The sequence below is a fragment of the Ranitomeya variabilis genome, chromosome 3 (genome assembly GCF_051348905.1).
Source record: "Ranitomeya variabilis isolate aRanVar5 chromosome 3, aRanVar5.hap1, whole genome shotgun sequence".
NCBI classification, from domain to species: domain Eukaryota; kingdom Metazoa; phylum Chordata; class Amphibia; order Anura; family Dendrobatidae; genus Ranitomeya; species Ranitomeya variabilis.
Window position 1 is genome coordinate 544,808,506 of NC_135234.1, and position 18,891 is coordinate 544,827,396.

An 18,891-nucleotide genomic window follows, 5' to 3' on the forward strand; every position below is an offset into this window, starting at 1 on the left:
AACCTTTCTATCAGCTCTGCTCTCAGCACTGTCAGCTCTGCTGCACTGCCCCTCATATTATAATCTCTCTGCAGTGAGAGCAGAGCAGGGTGTCATATGTCTCACAAAGGAGTAGCCTGTTCTGGGCAGGAAGATGGCAGAATTTAATTTTTACAACTGTACATTGCATATCAGAGTTATTTAAAATGATTGTCCATGCTTGTCGTTAAAATCTGCAGTCATTCTAAGTGACTACAGATTTGTGGACTCTCACAGCATGCATACTATGCGCTTAGGATATTCAGGAGCTGAGAGTGAGTGAGTACGTGACCGCAAGTATGTGATTTGCATACATGTCATGTGGTCATGTACTATCACTATAAGTGAATTGAACAAAGCTGGATATGTTTAGTCGGAATGTGGCCAGAAGTATGCAAATCATACACTAGTGATCACGTAGCCGCCCACTCTGCTGCTGAAGAATCTTGGCATTGTGCAATGTGCACACTGTGAGGGTTGACTTTAACCAAAAAGCTTGAGAACCCCCTTCAACTCATTACTGCATATACAGTATGCGCAAAATGTAAAAAAATGGCTGTCATAATCACCATGCTGATTTCTACCATTTTATATGAGACTGGATTCAAAGATTTTGGTTGTCTGAAGTTGTACTAGAAGTAGTCATGGCCACACTATATTCCTCAGCTGCGATATGTTTATTTGTAATCTTATTTCTTCATCTATGGTATCATAATGATAGGATTTTCCTGAGAGAAGCACGTTTTTATTGGAAGGAAAGCTAGTGTTATGTGCTGTATGAGGGAAGTGACCGCCCTTTATATTTCAATGGAAAAAAACTGTAAATCATATAAAAATATAGGCCTGATTCATCAATGTGTTTTCGCCTGAAATCTGGCAGAAAATACTTTGATAGGTCACAACTCTAGATTGTGCAAAAATTTTGCAACTTTTGAGGTTTACATGCCAGTTTTGCCTAGCTTCGCAAAAACTGGCAAAGAAGGCTATAGGTCACCTAATTAATAAGTATACTAATAATATAATAATAAGCATATTCTATATAGCGGTAATGCAGTCTAAATGTCATATATTCAATGTTTACATTCATCTTAGCATAGATAGAATGCTTCTGTATTTTTTAGTTTGTATATTATGCTTTTTTCCGTTAGGAAGTCTGGTCTTTTTCAGTTTAGCATTATTGTTACATGTTGCTATACAATAAGTAGCATGTATTGATACAGCATATCCTAGAAATATTCTGATACTTTCTATAAAGGGAACAATATGAATTAAATTTAAATAAATAATATCGAGAATACCTTCATGCCCTGAATGTTCTTCAGCATAACATCCCCAATTTTCTGATTATCACTTTTCATATGTGAGTTGGACTTGCCCTCCCTGTCAAAATGTAAATTTGAAATAGGGAAGAAAGAATGTACATTGAAATTAATAGTATTAAAAATGTTATAAACAAGCACTCCACCCAAAATATTTATAGATAGATTCCAATAAAAGAAAATAACTGACATTCAAAGTAAATAAACAAAAACATGCTTTTAACAAAACTGAAAGAAGATTCAATGGAAAGGTATACGATAAGGTAACACAACCACAAGAGAAAACGGACCAAGCAAGGTTGCCATTTTGTGGTCATCACATTTTGCCCATATAATTTTACAGGTGTCCCCTTGCATCATTTTATAATCATGTATTGGATGGTCACAAAATGGTTTTCTTTGTAAAAAAAGGAAAACCTGGATGCAGAAAACAAATGTAAAATGCTGTAAATTTTCATAATAGATAAAACAACATACAATTTGCTCACATTTCAAAATGTGTACTAGTTTGTGTACAATTCCATGGCCCAAATCTAAAATTTCTAAGCAATTTGTATATTTCTTTAAATTTGACAAAATAGTATTCTTCATTTTCTTGGGACACCTGGAGAAATTCAGATAAAACAAACAAATCTTACCAAACGACAAGTCTCTGGTCAACCTCCTTTAAGAAGTTTTGGTGGAATTTATGTAAGGGCTCAAAGTTGGAGAACATTAGGTTTTTCAGTTGCTCAGACATGGAGTCATCTTTGTTTGCAGCATTCTGAAACCACTGAAAAGGAAAATGGACACATGATAGATTTCTATATTGCAATGGCGACCTGAGAATGTGGGGATGGTTGGGTAACCCTTTCCAACATTTTGAATTGAATCTTTTACATCCAACTTAGATGTTTTCTGAGAATACAAAGAGATTTTGGTGAAGTGTTTTTGTGTGTATATATATGCCCATTTTCAAGGTTGCCAACAGGGCATTACAGCTGGTCCTGCTGACCAGGGCGCAGGAATATTGGACAAAAAAAATGCTACACTGTTTACAAGGGTCTTAGTAAGTATGAGAGGGAGGAAACCTGACCGTTTTGACTGTATTGGCCACATAATCCATAGAACAGCCTTTTCTGTATGAATTTATTATGTACATATCTGTGTATAAACCAGTTATAATAATATAGACATATAACAAATGGTAACTAGATTAGAAATCGCATTATGCATACATGAGGACTTCCAGGTTTGTTAAAACGCAATATGCCAGAGGGCAAGAGCAGAACTTACCACCGTAATAACTTCTAGGTCTTTAAGGTAGGTGCATTCTGTAGCAGAAACCTCCTTTGCAATACAGTAGGCTTTGTCTGTGGGAAATCTCTGCAGAGGACATATTAACGCAATGCAAGTTACATAGGTTGAAAAAAGACCTAGGGCCACCAATTATACATTTTGTCACTAAATTATCTATAACCCACAATATTATTTGTACTGAACAAATCATCCAGCCCTTTTTTAAAAGCTCTCATAGTGTCGGCCATTACTACCTCCTGTGGTAGGGCATTCCCCGGTCTGACTGCTCTAACTGTAAAGATCCCTTTCCTATTTAGCTGCTGGAATCGCCTTTCTGCCATCCATAATGAGTGCCCCCTAGTTGTCAGTACGGTCTGTGGAAGGAATAAATCATGTGCCAGTGTTTTGTACTGACCACACATATATTTATACACAAGGGCGGACACTGACAGTTTGGGCCCCTGTGCAAGAAATTTGTCTGTGCCCCCCTCCCTGCCCGATACGCTGCTTATAGTGAGAGCAATCTGGCAATGGGACCCCTGGAGCCTCAGGCTCTGAGAAACAAGACAGATTGCCCTTATTATTACTGCCCTGCAAGCAGGGGCGTACATAGCAATCACAGGGCCCCATAGCAAAAGTTCTAATTGGGCCCCCACACCTGTAAAAAACATATTTCTTTATATTTTTTCACTGAGATGGAGATATATATATATATATATATATATATATATATATACTGTAAGTGTGCGTAATAAATATATGTATATATATATATATCTCCGTTAGCATTCAGTTCTGCTGTTTCCAGCGCAGTCAGGTGACAACTAGTGTTATCTAGGTCAGTGAATAGAACACTGCAGACGCGGCTGACACTGTAGTTGGCACATGACAGCAATTGTGCAAAGCGCATGCGTGTGGTAACGTGATTAGTGTTAACTGCTGGAACCGGCAGAGCCCAACCATGTATATATATTACCTTATATGTCTGGTGTATGTATCATCTGGTATCTGCTCTATTCATGCATACACACAAATGCCGTACATACACACACAGATACATATACCATACATGCATACACACACATATACCACACATCCATATATTACACATACATACACACAGATATATTGTACAAACACACAAATACACATACATATACTGTACATATATACACACACTGTACATACACAGATACATATACTGTACATACACTCACATATCGTACATACACACATACCATACATATATACCGTACAAACACATATACCATACATACACAAACACATATACACTTATAGTATACACATACAGTACACACATTTACATACAATACATACACATAGACCACACATACATGCACATAGACATACAATATATATACATACACATATATACCGTACATACGTATACCGTACACACATATAAACATACAAATAGACATATCACACACATAGATACACACATACATATACTGTACATATATACACACGTACATATACAAACACACACATACTAATCTATGACATCAGGTGTTCTGTTCAGGTGAGCTGTGGAGGTCGGCCTTATAGCTCAGAGATCAGCTTGAGAGGGCTCACTGTGGGGAATGGGGACACAGAGCAGAGAGGATTTCAGCTCCCCGCTGCTGCCATGCTCTCCCGTGCAGTGAGCCTCCTCCCCCGGCCTCCTCTATGTGAGATGTCCCGTGCAGTGAGCCTCCTCCCCCGGCCTCCTCTATGTGAGATGTCCCGTGCAGTGAGCCTCCTCCACCCGGCCTCCTCTATGTGAGATGTCCCATGCAGTGAGCCTCCTCCCCGGCCTCCTCTCTGTGAGATGTCCCGTGCAGTGAGCATCCTCCACCTGGCCTCCTCTATGTGAGATGTCCCGTGCAGTGAGCCTCCTCCCCGGCCTCCTCTATGTGAGATGTCCCGTGCAGTGAGCCTCCTCCACCCGGCTTCCTCTATGTGAGATGTCCCGTGCAGTGAGCCTCCTCTCTGTGAGATGTCCCGTGCAGTGGGCATCCTCCACCTGGCCTCCTCTATGTGAGATGTCCCGTGCAGTGAGCCTCCTCCCCGGCCTCCTCTCTGTGAGATGTCCCGTGCAGTGAGCCTCCTTCCTCTGACCTCTTCTCTGAGATTCTGCAGCCTGCTGGGAATGGAACAGTGGAGGGAGCAGAAGACACACTGTAAGTCCTTCTCTTCCTCCACTGTTGTCCCCTGTGTGCTGTGCCCAGGCCCCCTGATTACAGGTGAGTACTCACCATTGGGATGCTCCATGCAGGAGGACAGAGACGGCGGCCAGTAAGAGCTCTCATGAGTCTGGAGGGGAAAGTGTTCATTGGCCAGTGTCTGTCCCTGCATAACACGCCCCTTTTTGAACTCCTGCACTCTGCACTCTGGTCTCTCCCCGGCTCTGGGTACTGACATGATTACTGAAGCGGGCCCCTCTCACTCCCACCCGTAATCTTCACTCAGTGGCCATATAGTGGCTGCATACTATGCCGCTGTGGGCAGTACGCTCCTGCCTGCAGTGGCCCCCTAAACCTCCGAGCCCCGATGCAGTTGCACCGGCTGCACTAGTGATATGTCCTCCCCTGTTTATACATGTAAATGAGATCCTCTCTGAGGTATCTTTTTCTAAGCTAAACAAGCCTAACTTTTCCAACCTCTCACCATACGAGACGCCTTCCATCCCTTTTAATAATCTAGTTGCCGCCTATGAACTAACTCTAACTTCTAAATATCCTTTTTAAAATGGGAAGCCCAAAACTGGGTGCCATATTCTAAATGTGGCCTCACCAGCGATTTATAGAGTGTAACTATGTTGAGATAACAGGATTTTAGCTCTCTTTTATATACCGAAAATCTTGTTTGCTTTTGCTGCTGCTGCTTGACATTGAGTACTACTGCTGCTCAGCTTACTTGTAACCAGAATACCCAAGTCCTTCTCCTGTTCTGTAGTCCCGAGTATACTCCTATTTAATGTATATGCAGCAATAAGATTGCTCAGCCCTAGGTGCACTACTTTACACTTATCAACATTAAATCTTAAAATACTATCATTGTTAGAGAAGACTAGAAGATCAGTGTATTTGTTGAATAGTTAGGGCTTGAAAAGTCTTCTTTACAAATAAACAAGTATGATTAAAAACAAAAGTCTACCTTTTTACGGCTATCTTCCTCATCATCGGTTCTGATGCAGATAGGTTCGTTCAATAATGGGCTTATTAGTGGAGAAGAAGGCTTCCCATCAGGACTTAAGTTCGGTGACAGTGTGGAGTTGAGTCCAGTCGTTCCTCCTTGAGAGTTGATAGATAGTTCTGAAAGGTGTGGGCTCCCTGTTAAAGAACCTGCCAGGAGCAAAAACAGAAACATTCAGTGCTCCGGTTTCTGCCAAGCTCAGAAACATCAATGCCATACAACGAGACTAAAGTACAAACACGCTGGGAGAAATGTACTGGACTGTGATATTCTGGAGAACCGTCAATGACAGATCCAGTGATTAGGTGATACAATAATTATTGGTAAAAGCTCAAGCAATTACAAATTTCAATTATGGTAATATTTAATGAAAACATCCATATCATGTAAAGTAAGTACATTTTTTTTTTTTTTAGGTAGAAAGTGCACAATGTTATCAGAGCACAGCATTTCTTCTCCAGTATGCATCTATGACTATTCAATTTAAGAATTACATGTTTGTTGAAGCTACTTAGGTGTTTTTGTAGATAATCCAATGGCTTTTCAATACCATGCCATTACATGGAGCATACTATGTAATAGTAATGGAGCTGCAAAGCAACTACTGAATACACATTTGCTACAAAGGATCTAAGCAGAAGATACTTTCTATCATACGGAACTTCGTAGCATTCACAAAGTGACAGGGCTGAGCAAACTACATTACCAGCACTACACACAACAGACGTTGTATACCTTTTGCCGTCATTCCATTCATGCTCCATTGAACGCTTGTGACAGAAATCCTAGCACAGCTAGTCTACACTCAGCGAAGAGAAATGGGCAGATGAAAAGCAAAGGCAGCAAACAATCGGCACATCATGTCTTTGGAGAGATGAGATGGAAACCATGAGTGCACTTAGAAGAAAACCTGAAATACCAGTGCCTGGGAGAGCGCAATACGTAAGAGGAATGTCTGCGCGCTTTGTGATAAAGGTAGAGGGAAACATATAGCTTTAAACATTTCTGCTCAGCACAAATAAACAGCCAATACACAATGTTAGCGACTAGTCATTTCTAATAGGGACAGATTAAAAAAGGGCAGCTATAGCAGTGTTCTAAATTCCCCTATTATTTTAATGTAGTGTACCTATAGTGGCTAATTTTATCGGTCGCCAAATCACTACACGTATAGAAGCCTCCCTAAGATGAATAAGTCAATGCGTGCGTAATGCTTCAGAATACTGGATCAATAAAAGGCACGGAAGTGTGCTAACAGCAATCTTGTGTGTGGGGTCATGGGCAACTTTGTCAGTTTAGGAGACAAATTATAATCTTTAAAGCAGCCTACCGCAAGTTGCTCCATAATGGTTTGGACATTTTTTTTTTGCCAAAAGTAGGAGCATACAACAAATATTATTAGAGGCTTCATAGACCAATTTCTAGTTTTGGTTTAAACACAAATTTTTTTCTGAAAACGCAGTATGAATAAAACCCAAGTGTTAGGATAAATTACTATGCCGCCATAGATGGCCCAAACAGTCTTACTGCAGCCAATTAACTTTGTGAAGATCCTCTCAATTTGATATAATGTAAAAGACTAAAAGTCAGTTTTTTTCCTACTATGTGCGGTCAACTCCAGGCAAAACCAAAAATTAGAGGGGTTATAAACAGACTTTTTCCCCCTATGGGGCTAAACACGGATTGGCAGGTAGCTGATAACTACCAGCCTTTTCTGCCCTGTGATGATCTATCCTGTCTCAGAGCGGTCACGAGTCTGCCGCTTCCTGTGACTTCACATCGACACAGACATTCTTTCTGTTCCGCTATGCCAAAGGGTCGTGGGGTGGGCATGTTGATTGACAGCTGGCCCCCCGCTGCCTAACTGCGGGGAGTCGGCTGTCAATCAATATCATCACATCAGCAGCAATGTCCCATTGATTGAGCAGATTGGAAGAGAAGCGACTGCTCTGTCAATGTGAAGTCACAGGAAGCAGGAAAATTGCCAGCAGGAGTGGTCCATGCCTGTTTTGAGCCAGAATAGATCATCACAGGGCAGAACAAGCAGGTATTTAGCAGCTACTTGCTAATAAGTGTTTAGCCACAGATAACCACTAAGCTTTTCCTGGACTTACTCTTAAAGGGTTTCCTCAGTACCAAGATACTGCTGCTTAAAACTTGTGTTTTTTCATCTACAGTATCTGACAGTGTGCAATTAAAGTCTACGCCATTACACTGTTTAGATATAGCAATAGCCGATCGATGAGGTGCCAGGTGTTGAAATGTCACCAGTCTGCTATTGAGGATCTGATCTATGTAGGTAACCAATATCATATAGTACTGGAAAAATGCTTTACTTTGTCTCTCAACCCAACATAATACTCACCTGGGCCCTAAAGGTTTGATAATCTGGGGGAAGTGCAGGGAGTGAATGGGTTGCAAAGGCATCTCATCTGGTTTTCACTAGAACATAAGTGTTGTGTAGCAGTAACAAAACAGTGCAATTTCAAAGAGGTGTGGGTGAAAGAACACAATCATTGAAAGTAAAAAAAGGAGAGTCCAAAATGTTTGTCAGTCCCAAGATTTTCTGCACGTTCCTGCAACAAACATTGACAGAGGAATGGACACATACAGCGATGTATCACTTAGTATACTAAGTGCAGCAGTTATGATAAGAGTCACAGTTTTCTCTGCTGCAGATCTAGCAGAGCTCATTTGCTGATCAGAGTATAACCCCAGCCCACACCACCTCTTTCTGTGTACACTGTATAGTGACAGAGTGGATAATCACTGCTGGGAGAGTGGTTGGACTACCCTGCCTGGTTCCAAATTGTCATGTGATGATAATCTCCTGCTGATAAAATGCTGATTGATACAGCAAAACACAGTCCAGTAAGAGGCACATTTGTATCATCATGGACTGTGCTCCTACATTATGGTCCTCTCACATTACATGGCAAAAGCCTGGAGATAGATTCCCTTTATAAGGGTTGTCTGACATCTGAAGGAATGTAACTGACAGCAGGAAAAGCTTTAAAAGAAACAAACATTGTTTCCTGCTAAAGAGATGATCTTTTATGGCATACAACCTAACCTGTCTGCCATATTCCCACTGACCGGCTGCAGGATTCATGTGCCATACATGTGTGCATCTCTGCTAAGCCCAATGAGTATCTGACGCAGTAAAAAAAAAGGGGCCATTAGAGCATTTGCACCAGAGTTGCTGGGGACTTAACAGGGTGTTTTGTTTGTTTTAAACAACATTTCCTACAGTTTGATTCCGTTCTTTTTCTCCACACTGGCTATTTAGCAATCAGTCCTGTACAGAACAAATGGGTAATGTCCTTCTTATTGGCTGAAGGACAGCGTAAACCCTATACCCTTGGATAATGGGGCAGAGATTCTTTCGGTCATACTGCAGTCAGCACACAAGAAAGCTTCTGCTGCAGCCAGTTGTCTTACCGCCAGATACAGTGAGAGTGCGGGGGAACGAGAGGAGATGGCTGAGCTCTTAAGGCACAGAGTTTTTCTTATATATTGCTCAGTTTAATTGCAGGCAAATATGCAAAACAGGATGAAATATCAAAACAGAATACTGGAGATAGTGCTGTGATATTTTTTGTGTTTAGAGCTCCATGTTGTGAGCATGCCGGGAGGGTGACACCTGACAACAAGAGTTGCACACAGGAAAACTCAGCAGTCACACATATTCAGGTCTGCTCATGCAGTTTACTGTAAGGAATAATATTATGGCCATATATTTACTTCTAAAGCTAATACACAATATTCAAATCACACTTAAGAGATGACACAAATAATGTGCCAGTTTTATTAATGCTAGAGAACAGTAGTACAGTGAAATGCTTTGAAATGAGAATATCACAAGTACTGCAATGAAAATAAAACTATCCTACAAAAGATATACAAAACATTCACTCCGGATTGTAAGAAAATAGTACCATGCAAACAGAATGGAAATTCAGAAGGGAATTACAAATAAAATTGATACTAGGAAGCCTTACTGAAGAGATCACCCTTGCACCAACACTTTCGCAGACAAGACTGTCAGGCAACGTGTGAGAGTATATTATACCTTTTCATGTCTAACGATGCAAAACAAACAGAAAACATGCGTAATCCTTCGCAAACAGTATCTACCCCTTCAACTACTACTATATACCCACTGATGGTGAATAGCAACATAATCCACAAACTGTATTTTACTGTTAGCTTAGAAAAAAAAGTTGTCACTGTACACGTATCAATGATGCCCCCATAGACAGCCGATTTCTGTGGGACTGTCTAACTATCCAAGCAAAGTCGGAATTTCCTAACTCTACCTTTAAGATCACATGTCAGGGGATGGGGCAAGCAGGATCAGTCATGTAGGATTTCAACATGCCCCATTTTAGTTCCAGAGACAGAAGCTGCTGCCAGCACTCTCTGGACTCCGCTTATTCCCGGCTCCCCTATGAAATCATATGCACGTGGTTGGTGGTTCAATGCTACCCAAAGCATATAGGCACCTTAGGATAATAACAATTGGAATATCACACTACAAAACTAACCTTCTTCCAAAATAGATAATTAAACAGTACAAATACACATGCACAAGAGCATAAGGCTCTTTTCATGGTGGAGTCATGGGATCCATGTTTACAGGAGCCATGAATTATTTGACATGATCTCATTTGCAATGGATCCATTTGCCTTAAAATGAGTCCATTAGGTTTCAATTGAGTAACTTGACAGAATAAATCAGTACGGTAAGCTTTTCTGGCTGTCAAAATGCAATAGAAAGCAGAAAAGAATAAATAAAAGTATGAAGATTGCCTAGGCCAAGGGGTAATTTAACGAAGATGCAAACTGGCCATAACAATCCAACATTTCAAGAATTGTATAACAGTATTTAAAAGTTTCACTAATTGAAACAAACTACGAATTGTAGTCCATTACCACTCATCTTATTGGGGTTTACAGTTTAACAATAAAACATTCTACTTAAAGGGGTCCTCTGGGAATAGAAAAAATAAAATAAAGAGCTAAAAGGAAATATTGTTTTAAATAAATTCCTAAACACATTTAATTAGTAAACCACGTTTGTTTTGTCTAGGGTGATAATCCCTATATAATTAAAATGACCACTGTCATTTTACACTGACATGAACCTGTCCTTGAATGGTAGGACAGGTGCCTGTGAGCATGTGCAGTAGGAAGCTCCTCCCCTCTCCCATATTCTATGTAACTAGACAGCGGCCATTTTAATTCTATAGTGATTACCTCTCTAGACAAAAGGATTGTGATTTGCTAAGTAAATGCATTTATAATGAGATTTCTTCTAGTTATTTTTTTGTCTATTTCTGGAGTGTCCCTTTAAATTGAGCCAAATGATCCAGCTTTTTGCCTAGTCATATATAAAGGATCTACAATGGGAGAGATAAATAACAATGCAACCCAGGAAAATACAATAATTCTCTGCCTAATAATAAGTGCTACAAAAAATAGTAATATTATGTTTTCAAATAGAGTACAAAGAAATACACTACATAAGCAGGGATTGAATGGTACATCACACATCTTACCAGTGACTAGGTTGTCACCACAGTTGGTCGGCAGATTGACAAAAAAACAGATAAGCAAATGACAGTAGTACAGCAGGTTTGGTGCAGGCATTACTCCTGGCATGGGTGCAGGAAAGGAACGTACAACATGCAGAGTGATACACCAAGCTGAGCGGTATATAGGCAGTCGGCGCACTCATGCTTTTAGGTGATACTCTTACATATCAATATATTAGGTAGCAGCCTGTGGAATAACACTAGCATCTGTCACCGGTGCACATCAGTGATTCCAGTACAGACACCAATGATAAACCAAAGCCATATATACAGCCCATAATAGAAGACACCTTTCATAGCCAACAGTGATCCAATGAACATGGATTTGTCACAGACTGGAGAAAGCAGCAGCAGAAATCGTAGAGGCAGAAAAAGATATAATGCGAATGTTCCTCATAGGCATTCTCTCATGAATGGTAGATTGCTGGCACTGGACTATTCACCAGCACCTTAGATTTGCTCATGCCAAGATGACAGAAGGATCGAATGAACACACCAGGGACTAGTAGGCATGGCATATGCCATCCTAGTTTACGGCTGGCTAATATGCTCCGAATATAATCCATGGAAGGCTGGATCACTGTTACTTAAAGAAAGACATCTTTATGCATATAAGGATAATCCAAAGAAAAGAAACATTAAAACAGGGCCAAGAAAAATGTAAAGTACAGGATAAAACATGCTGGAAGATGAAGACAGAAGCCCCCTTCCACATATTAGGATACATGCTGACAAAAGCAATAATTACAATGCAACATAAGCACATTTCTTTCTTAACAGTTGTTAACAAATGACAAAAATGAGCATGTCTTTCCCAGAGTAGTAGAGTATCAGAAAATTAGTGTCATAAGAGGTGGTTTAGAAAGTGGAACAAACAGGCAACGAAACCCGGGCACATAACCCCACCTTGTGTGTTTCAGGTTAGTGGCATCTGCAGATTTCTCTGCATTAAAGATAAAATATATTTAGTAGACAAGTAACCACAGGAAGCATATAGAAGAAGAAAGGAGGACTCGTATTGTTACGTTTGTGAGTTCTGGGTGTTATTTTGTAACAAACATGACGTAACATATAACCGCAAAAGCTTTAGGAGTTGGTAACGCCAGACGGGCATAGACGTCCTGAGCACAGTGATGGAAGTGGACGGCCTCTAATGAGATAAAATTGCCAATGTCTAATTCTCTAATACATAAAAAGTCCAAAAGAGAAGTTTCATCTTGATCCAAGAAACATAAATGTAGGCCTGAAATGTAGCAATGACACACATCTAAAAAAGAATAACAGCGCCTGATAGTGCACAGGCAACCAATAACATTAAAATGCTTAACGCATACTTGGCTACCTAGAAGATATTAACTATTGAGCACTCTCAATTCTGATTCTCACTTATTCATCCTAAATTCACTATACATTCTTCATGGGCCTTGAGAAATGGCAAAAACCTACTTCTAGTAAATTGGAATATTATAGATGATCGATTTCTGAAGGCCAAAGGTTCTAACATTCTAAACCCTAGGCTTAAAGGTATTTTTATACTACCTATAACTACAGACTTTACTTGTTGAAGTGACAGACCCCAAACAACTAGCTGTGAAGATTAGAACTAATAGAAATCCATGTGAGCCGAGGACAGCCATCTGCTGTGTCTCTTAAGACTGATGGATTTGATCATTTTTTTTTATTTAGGGGATTGAACAACAGGAGGTCTAATGAAGATAGCAATATATTGTATAGTCTGTATAAAAGATAGCAACAAAACAAGCATAAAAGTACACGGCCAGATCATTACTGCAAAAATATTAACTGTACTTTGTATACGGATATACTGTTTGGTCTTATGATTTTAAAGGGGACCTGCCCAAACCACAGGCAGCATGAATCACATACTGCTGGCATTACTGCAGCCATTTTTGTTTTACTTAAAGGGAACCTGTCACCACGTTTTTGGAAGATGGGATAAAAATAGCGTTAAATAGGGGCAGAGGTGGGCGTTACATTAGTGTGTTTGTTATGCGTTTATTACCCACCTAAGTTGCCGAAATACCTTTGCAAAGTCTCCGTTTTCACCTGTCAATCAGGCTGGTCTGGTCAAAAGGGCGTCTTGTCTTCCCCCAGATTTTGCGTAGTTTTCCGTTGGTGGCGTAGTGGTGTGCGCATGCCCAAGTTCCCGAATCCTCTGCCAGGGGATTTAAAAGAGCGCGCTGTTCGTTTTCATTGGTGATCGGTGGGCGCGGCCATCTTCCTTTGGCCGCGCGTGCGCAGAAGCGGCGCTCTGCTGGCCGCGGCTTCAGGAAAATGGCCGCCGCGATATCCATCTGCGCACGCGCGGCATCCCGCGGCCATTTTCCTGAAGCCGCGGCCAGCAGAGCGCCGCTTCTGCGCACGCGCGGCCAAAGGAAGATGGCCGCGCCCACCGATCACCAATGAAAACGAACAGCGCGCTCTTTTAAATCCCCTGGCAGAGGATTCGGGACCTTGGGCATGCGCACACCACTACGCCACCAACGGAAAACTACGCAAAATCTGGGGGAAGACAAGACGCCCTTTTGACCAGACCAGCCTGATTGACAGGCGAAAACGGAGACTTTGCAAAGGTATTTCGGCAACTTAGGTGGGTAATAAACGCATAACAAACACACTAATGTAATGCCCACCTCTGCCCCTATTTAACGCTATTTTTATCCCATCTTCCAAAAACGTGGTGACAGGTTCCCTTTAACACTGGCAAATTTGGTAAGAACATACTTTGAAAAGTTGGCCAAGGACTACGCGCCTTCAAAGACTAGGCCTTTGTTGATTACTGTTGGCTTCTCCCCAACACACTCCTCTAAGATTCCAGGTCTACTCTCTCTTGATACACACATAGCGAGAGACCAGTCAAGTAGAGTGCTGCAGGTAGAAGTCGTGCAAGACCGGGCTCGTGCTAGTCCTGAATGACTTTCTTAAGTTTGTTTTCTCTGAAACATTGCAGCCAGTGTCTTATGTTGACTGTGGTTCGGGCAGTATGAATCTAAAGTCAGGGTCCCTTTAAACAATTAAATAGGCTAGCTTAAAAAAGCTGTATTCTATTCCAGGTAGTTCTTAACACATTGGTATTTTTTGATCAGCTAAGAATTGGCTTATGTTTTCTGCAAAGGGAATTCCATAACAAGGTTTTTGCTCCCTCATCTGAGAGCAGCATAATGTAGGGACAGAGATTCTGATTCCAGAGATATATAACTTATTTTACTGGGTTCAAAAGTTGTGATACAATCAGAATTTTCTCTACTGTAAATGTAACGGTGCTCAGAAAACTTAACCCGCCCACAATACTGATTAGTAGCTTCCTATGTACATTGACTGTTGACAGTAAGCTGCTAATTAGCGCTGGGAGAGTGGTTGGACCAGGAGGCACGCAAGACTGCAAGGTTGGCTGTGATAATCTCCTCCTGATAAAACACTGATTGTATTGGAACAGTACACAACCTAATAAGTGACACATTGCTGAAATCAGTGTCTCAACCCCCCATCTCATGATGCCTTCAGATAAAATAGCAAAAATCTGCTGATGGATTTCCTTTAAATGATGTCTGCTGTTAGGAGGATCTGACCTATTTTTAGTTTTTTTGTGTGCCACTACCACTACAGTTTCTTGAAAATGAGCTCAGATACTGGAAGTTGGGAGTTTCATATGTAACAATGGCTATTAATTCATAAATTTGATCCTTGAGTGGTAATGAGCTTTACATCTCAATATGAAATATAAAAAAAGATATGTGGCCAATAACCCAATAACCATACAGATATATATATAGTGATCTCACCACTGTAAAAATGTAGAACAAGGAGCATTCTAATAATAGACAAATGTGCACAGGACTTCTGTTCTCTTGATATGAAGGGCCTAGTTTGTTCAGAGAACTGGGGTCTGGAGTCTGCCGTTCTGCATTGCTCATTATTAGAACACTCTTAAACACCTTCCAAGGTTTGGTGAGGGAAAATTGTCTACAATTGAAAAATCTCATTAATTTCATGAGAGATTTATTTTAAAAGACTTTTATTGAGGACCATTTTTTAGAAAGTCTTTCTAATTAGGTATGCAAGTGCACAAAAATAAATGATTAAATGTTGCAATAGGTGCAACATATGAAAGCATATATCTTTAATCAACTGCCCGAGTAAGTAGTTTGGCACTTCATTCCCATGATCACTAACACACTACCTAATAATCATCATCAAAAACCTAAAAGGCAATAGATGTCTCCAGGTCGGAGAACATAAAATTAGATTTACTGGTACGGTAATTCAGTTTCTAAAAACCCTCCACGACAGCACCACAGGAGGATGACTCCCCAACAAGGACAGGAAACAAAAGAGGTCAAATAGCCCCTCCCACCTCCTTTCTCCAGTGTTTTTCTAAAGGACCACCAAGGAATGAATACTTTAAATATTTACCGCTGGACTAAAGTAATACAAAAAAATCCAGAAAGGTTGGAATTACCTGGGCTGTCGTGGAGGGTTCTTAGAAACTGAATTACCAGTAATTCTATTTTCACTAATCATCTTCCACGACAGCACCACAGGAGTAATACCAACGAATAATGTCAGGGAGGGACAATAGCCTGGACAACTTTTCTCCGAAAGGCCGAATCTCTAATGGACATCAAGTCTAGTCTATAATGTTTAGAGAAGGTATGGACTGAGGACCAGGAAGCGCCTCTGCAGATCTGCTCCATGGAAGCGCTTGCCCTTTAAGCCTAGGAGACAAATACAGCCCTAGTAGAGTGAGTTGTAAATTTTTTGGGGGCAAAAGATTCTGGTTTCCATATGCTTCACAAATTATTCTTAAAACCAGTTGGCAATGGTACTCTCTGACGTCGTCTTCGCTTTATTTTGATCATAGAGCTGAACAAAGATTTTGATGCTTCCTCCAAGATTCCAATCGTTGAAGGTAGTGAAAGACCCTTCTTCATACACCTAAGGAAGGAAACACCTATTCTCTATCATTTGCTGGATTTTGGTAAAAGGAAGGAAGAGTAATTTCCCGAGACCTGTGGAACTCCAAGGCCGCTTTGGACAAAAAAAGATGGATCCAGAGGAAAATAATTAACTTTGAGCCCTCTCGATAAAGGTACCCTATATGAAGGTTCCCTGATCGAGAGGACTCGAAGTCCACCGACTCTCCTGGCTGATGTAATTGCTACCAGTAAGGTTGTTTTCCAGGTTAGTTTATCTGGGTCTATTGTGGATATTGGTTAAATGGAGGCAGTGTTAGTATGATATAAAAATGCAGAGAAGCTGAGGCGCCAAGTCAGCAGGTTCTTGTTAAAAAAAAAAAAAGATAAAACAAAACAAAAAACTTGTTCTTTATTTCATATCAATGCTACTACTTACGCCATTATCTTTATAAACACTCGAGGTGCTGATGATATTCAGAAAATTGAAGTGGAAGTGTAATATCTGCCTTCCTTGGGTAACCGCTAATCTTAAGAATTTCTGGTAGGCTGTATGGAACATGATAATAGGTGTTTCGTAAGTCGATGGTTGCCACGCCTAAGTTCTCCCCTATCAGTGGGGGTTAGATTTTTTAGACTTTATCTTGAACTTTCTGTATGTGATGTATTGGTTCAGAGACTTTAGGTTTATGATCATTCTGTAAACTCTGTTTGGTTTTCTTACAAGGAATAGCTGAGAATAATGACCTGTGCCTCTTTCTATCTCTGGAACTGGAGAGATTACTTCCAAAGAGCGCAAATCCCGGAGACTGGACATCAGAGCGTTTCAGAGTTCATGGGAAAAAAAGGTGAGTTACTTACAGGCTCTGCGGGGGGATAGGGGAAGAACTTTATTCTTATTCCTTCTCTGATGGATTTCAAGATCTACTGATTTGAACAAATCGTCTGCCACTGGGGGAAGAATCCTGAGATCCGGCCCCCAACTGTTTTGGTGTCATTGTTTATCCTGTTGCTGATTCTGAGAAAGATGTTTCTGCCTCGTCCCCCTTTGGGGTAACTCCATCATGTCGATTTTCCCTTCCTTTTGTATTGAAGGGGCTGGTTCTGTGGGGGACAAAAAGATTTCCATGTGGAGTTTTTCAGTTCAGGCAAAGATTTCTTCTTATCGTAGGTCTTTTCTAATAAATCATTTACCGCAGGGGCAAAATATATATGCTCCTGAAAGGAAATAGAACAAAGCTTAACTTTGGAAACCATATCTCCATTCCACAATTTCAGCCAGAATGCTCACCTCACAGAGTTTGACAGATATTCCCAGGATTTCCTCAACAGGCTGTCCAATTTCCGGCCAACGGGTCTTTGTTCTGAGAATGATCTTCAAACGGCAAGGTTGTCTTTTTAGTCACTTTTGGAATCCGGACCAACACCTGGATATCACCTGTTCCAACGGGAATCTGTCTTTTAGTAAGCCAGTAATACCCTTTCATTTCTCAAGGAATTCCCACTCATCCAAGATCAGACTTTGAACATTTTCGTTTTTAGTAAACACCATCTTCTTTTTTTTAACTGAGCCCCGAAACATTTCGTACTCGAGTGGTCTTTGCTTCTTCTACTTCCATAGTATTCCTAACTGTTGTAAGGCACTCCTCCATATCTTCGAATGAGAAATAATATTCCTTGTTCTCAAGGGCCAAGTCCGGGTTCGAGGTTAATTGTCCCTCTTCCAGCAATTCTTCGGTAATATACGATCTCCCTGAGAAAATGAGTTTGACTCCTCTTCTAATTTTTCTCTTCTTAGCCCCCAAAGAAGTCCGGGATGCTGATTTTGAAAAGGAGGCCAGGGAAGGTTGAATCTCTTGGGGAACCATCCCCAAGCTATTCCTCTTTAACAAGCTTGTGTGTGCATCTCTGGTATAGTGGTTTCCTATAGGAGGATGAATGCTTCCTAGCAGAAACTGCACATTTACGGATTGCCACTTTAACTTTACTTTTTGGTGCAGGGTCCTTATCCCCCTGAAAGAGAAGGGTGAAGGAAGACGATAAAGCTAAATACATCCTGCCCAAAGAAAAAGATCTACCTATGCCAGGAAACTTACTTGACTGGGTTAGCGCTGGGCTGGGCAGATATGCAGCAGGAAGAACATAAACCCTCCATAAGCCAAAAGAATAGGTCCTACCTAAGTGTCTTCTGTCGCGGGACTTATATCCAAGTGACTGGACCCAGAGTGACCTCATCCCACTGGATAAGACTCCTCCCTCTGGTCTGAAGGTGAAAACTAGGGAGGATGCCTTGCAATCACTAGCGGAGAGCCTGTTCACTGACTTCCTTCCATGAGATTTGGCTGTTACGCCGAAAATGACAATGCGTTCCCTCCTGGAACGCAACAGAAAGTGAGGCTGTATAGGAGAGCCTAGTGTCTGACGTCACTTTGGGTAATCATGTGGACCTGCACATTGAGGAGGTATAAGGCTGGGGAGCTCAGGGAGGCCACCAGCCTGCAGCCCTTTTACATTAAACAAAGGCAAAGGATGAATGGAACGGTCCTG

General features: G+C 41.0%; 1 protein-coding gene across 4 annotated transcripts in view; it reads right to left on the reverse strand.

Annotated features, from left to right (window-relative positions):
- FARP1 (FERM, ARH/RhoGEF and pleckstrin domain protein 1) overlaps nucleotides 1-18,891 on the reverse strand; it is a 287,123-nt gene that overhangs the window by 40,617 nt on the left and 227,615 nt on the right. For all 4 annotated transcript variants that reach the window (XM_077297120.1, XM_077297122.1, XM_077297123.1 and 1 more), the window contains exons 14-17: nucleotides 5,775-5,962; nucleotides 2,613-2,702; nucleotides 1,976-2,109; nucleotides 1,317-1,398 (exon numbers count right to left, since the gene is read on the reverse strand). In XM_077297120.1, the coding sequence (XP_077153235.1) occupies nucleotides 1,317-1,398; nucleotides 1,976-2,109; nucleotides 2,613-2,702; nucleotides 5,775-5,962 (494 nt within the window). The remainder of the gene's footprint in view (nucleotides 1-1,316; nucleotides 1,399-1,975; nucleotides 2,110-2,612; nucleotides 2,703-5,774; nucleotides 5,963-18,891) is intronic.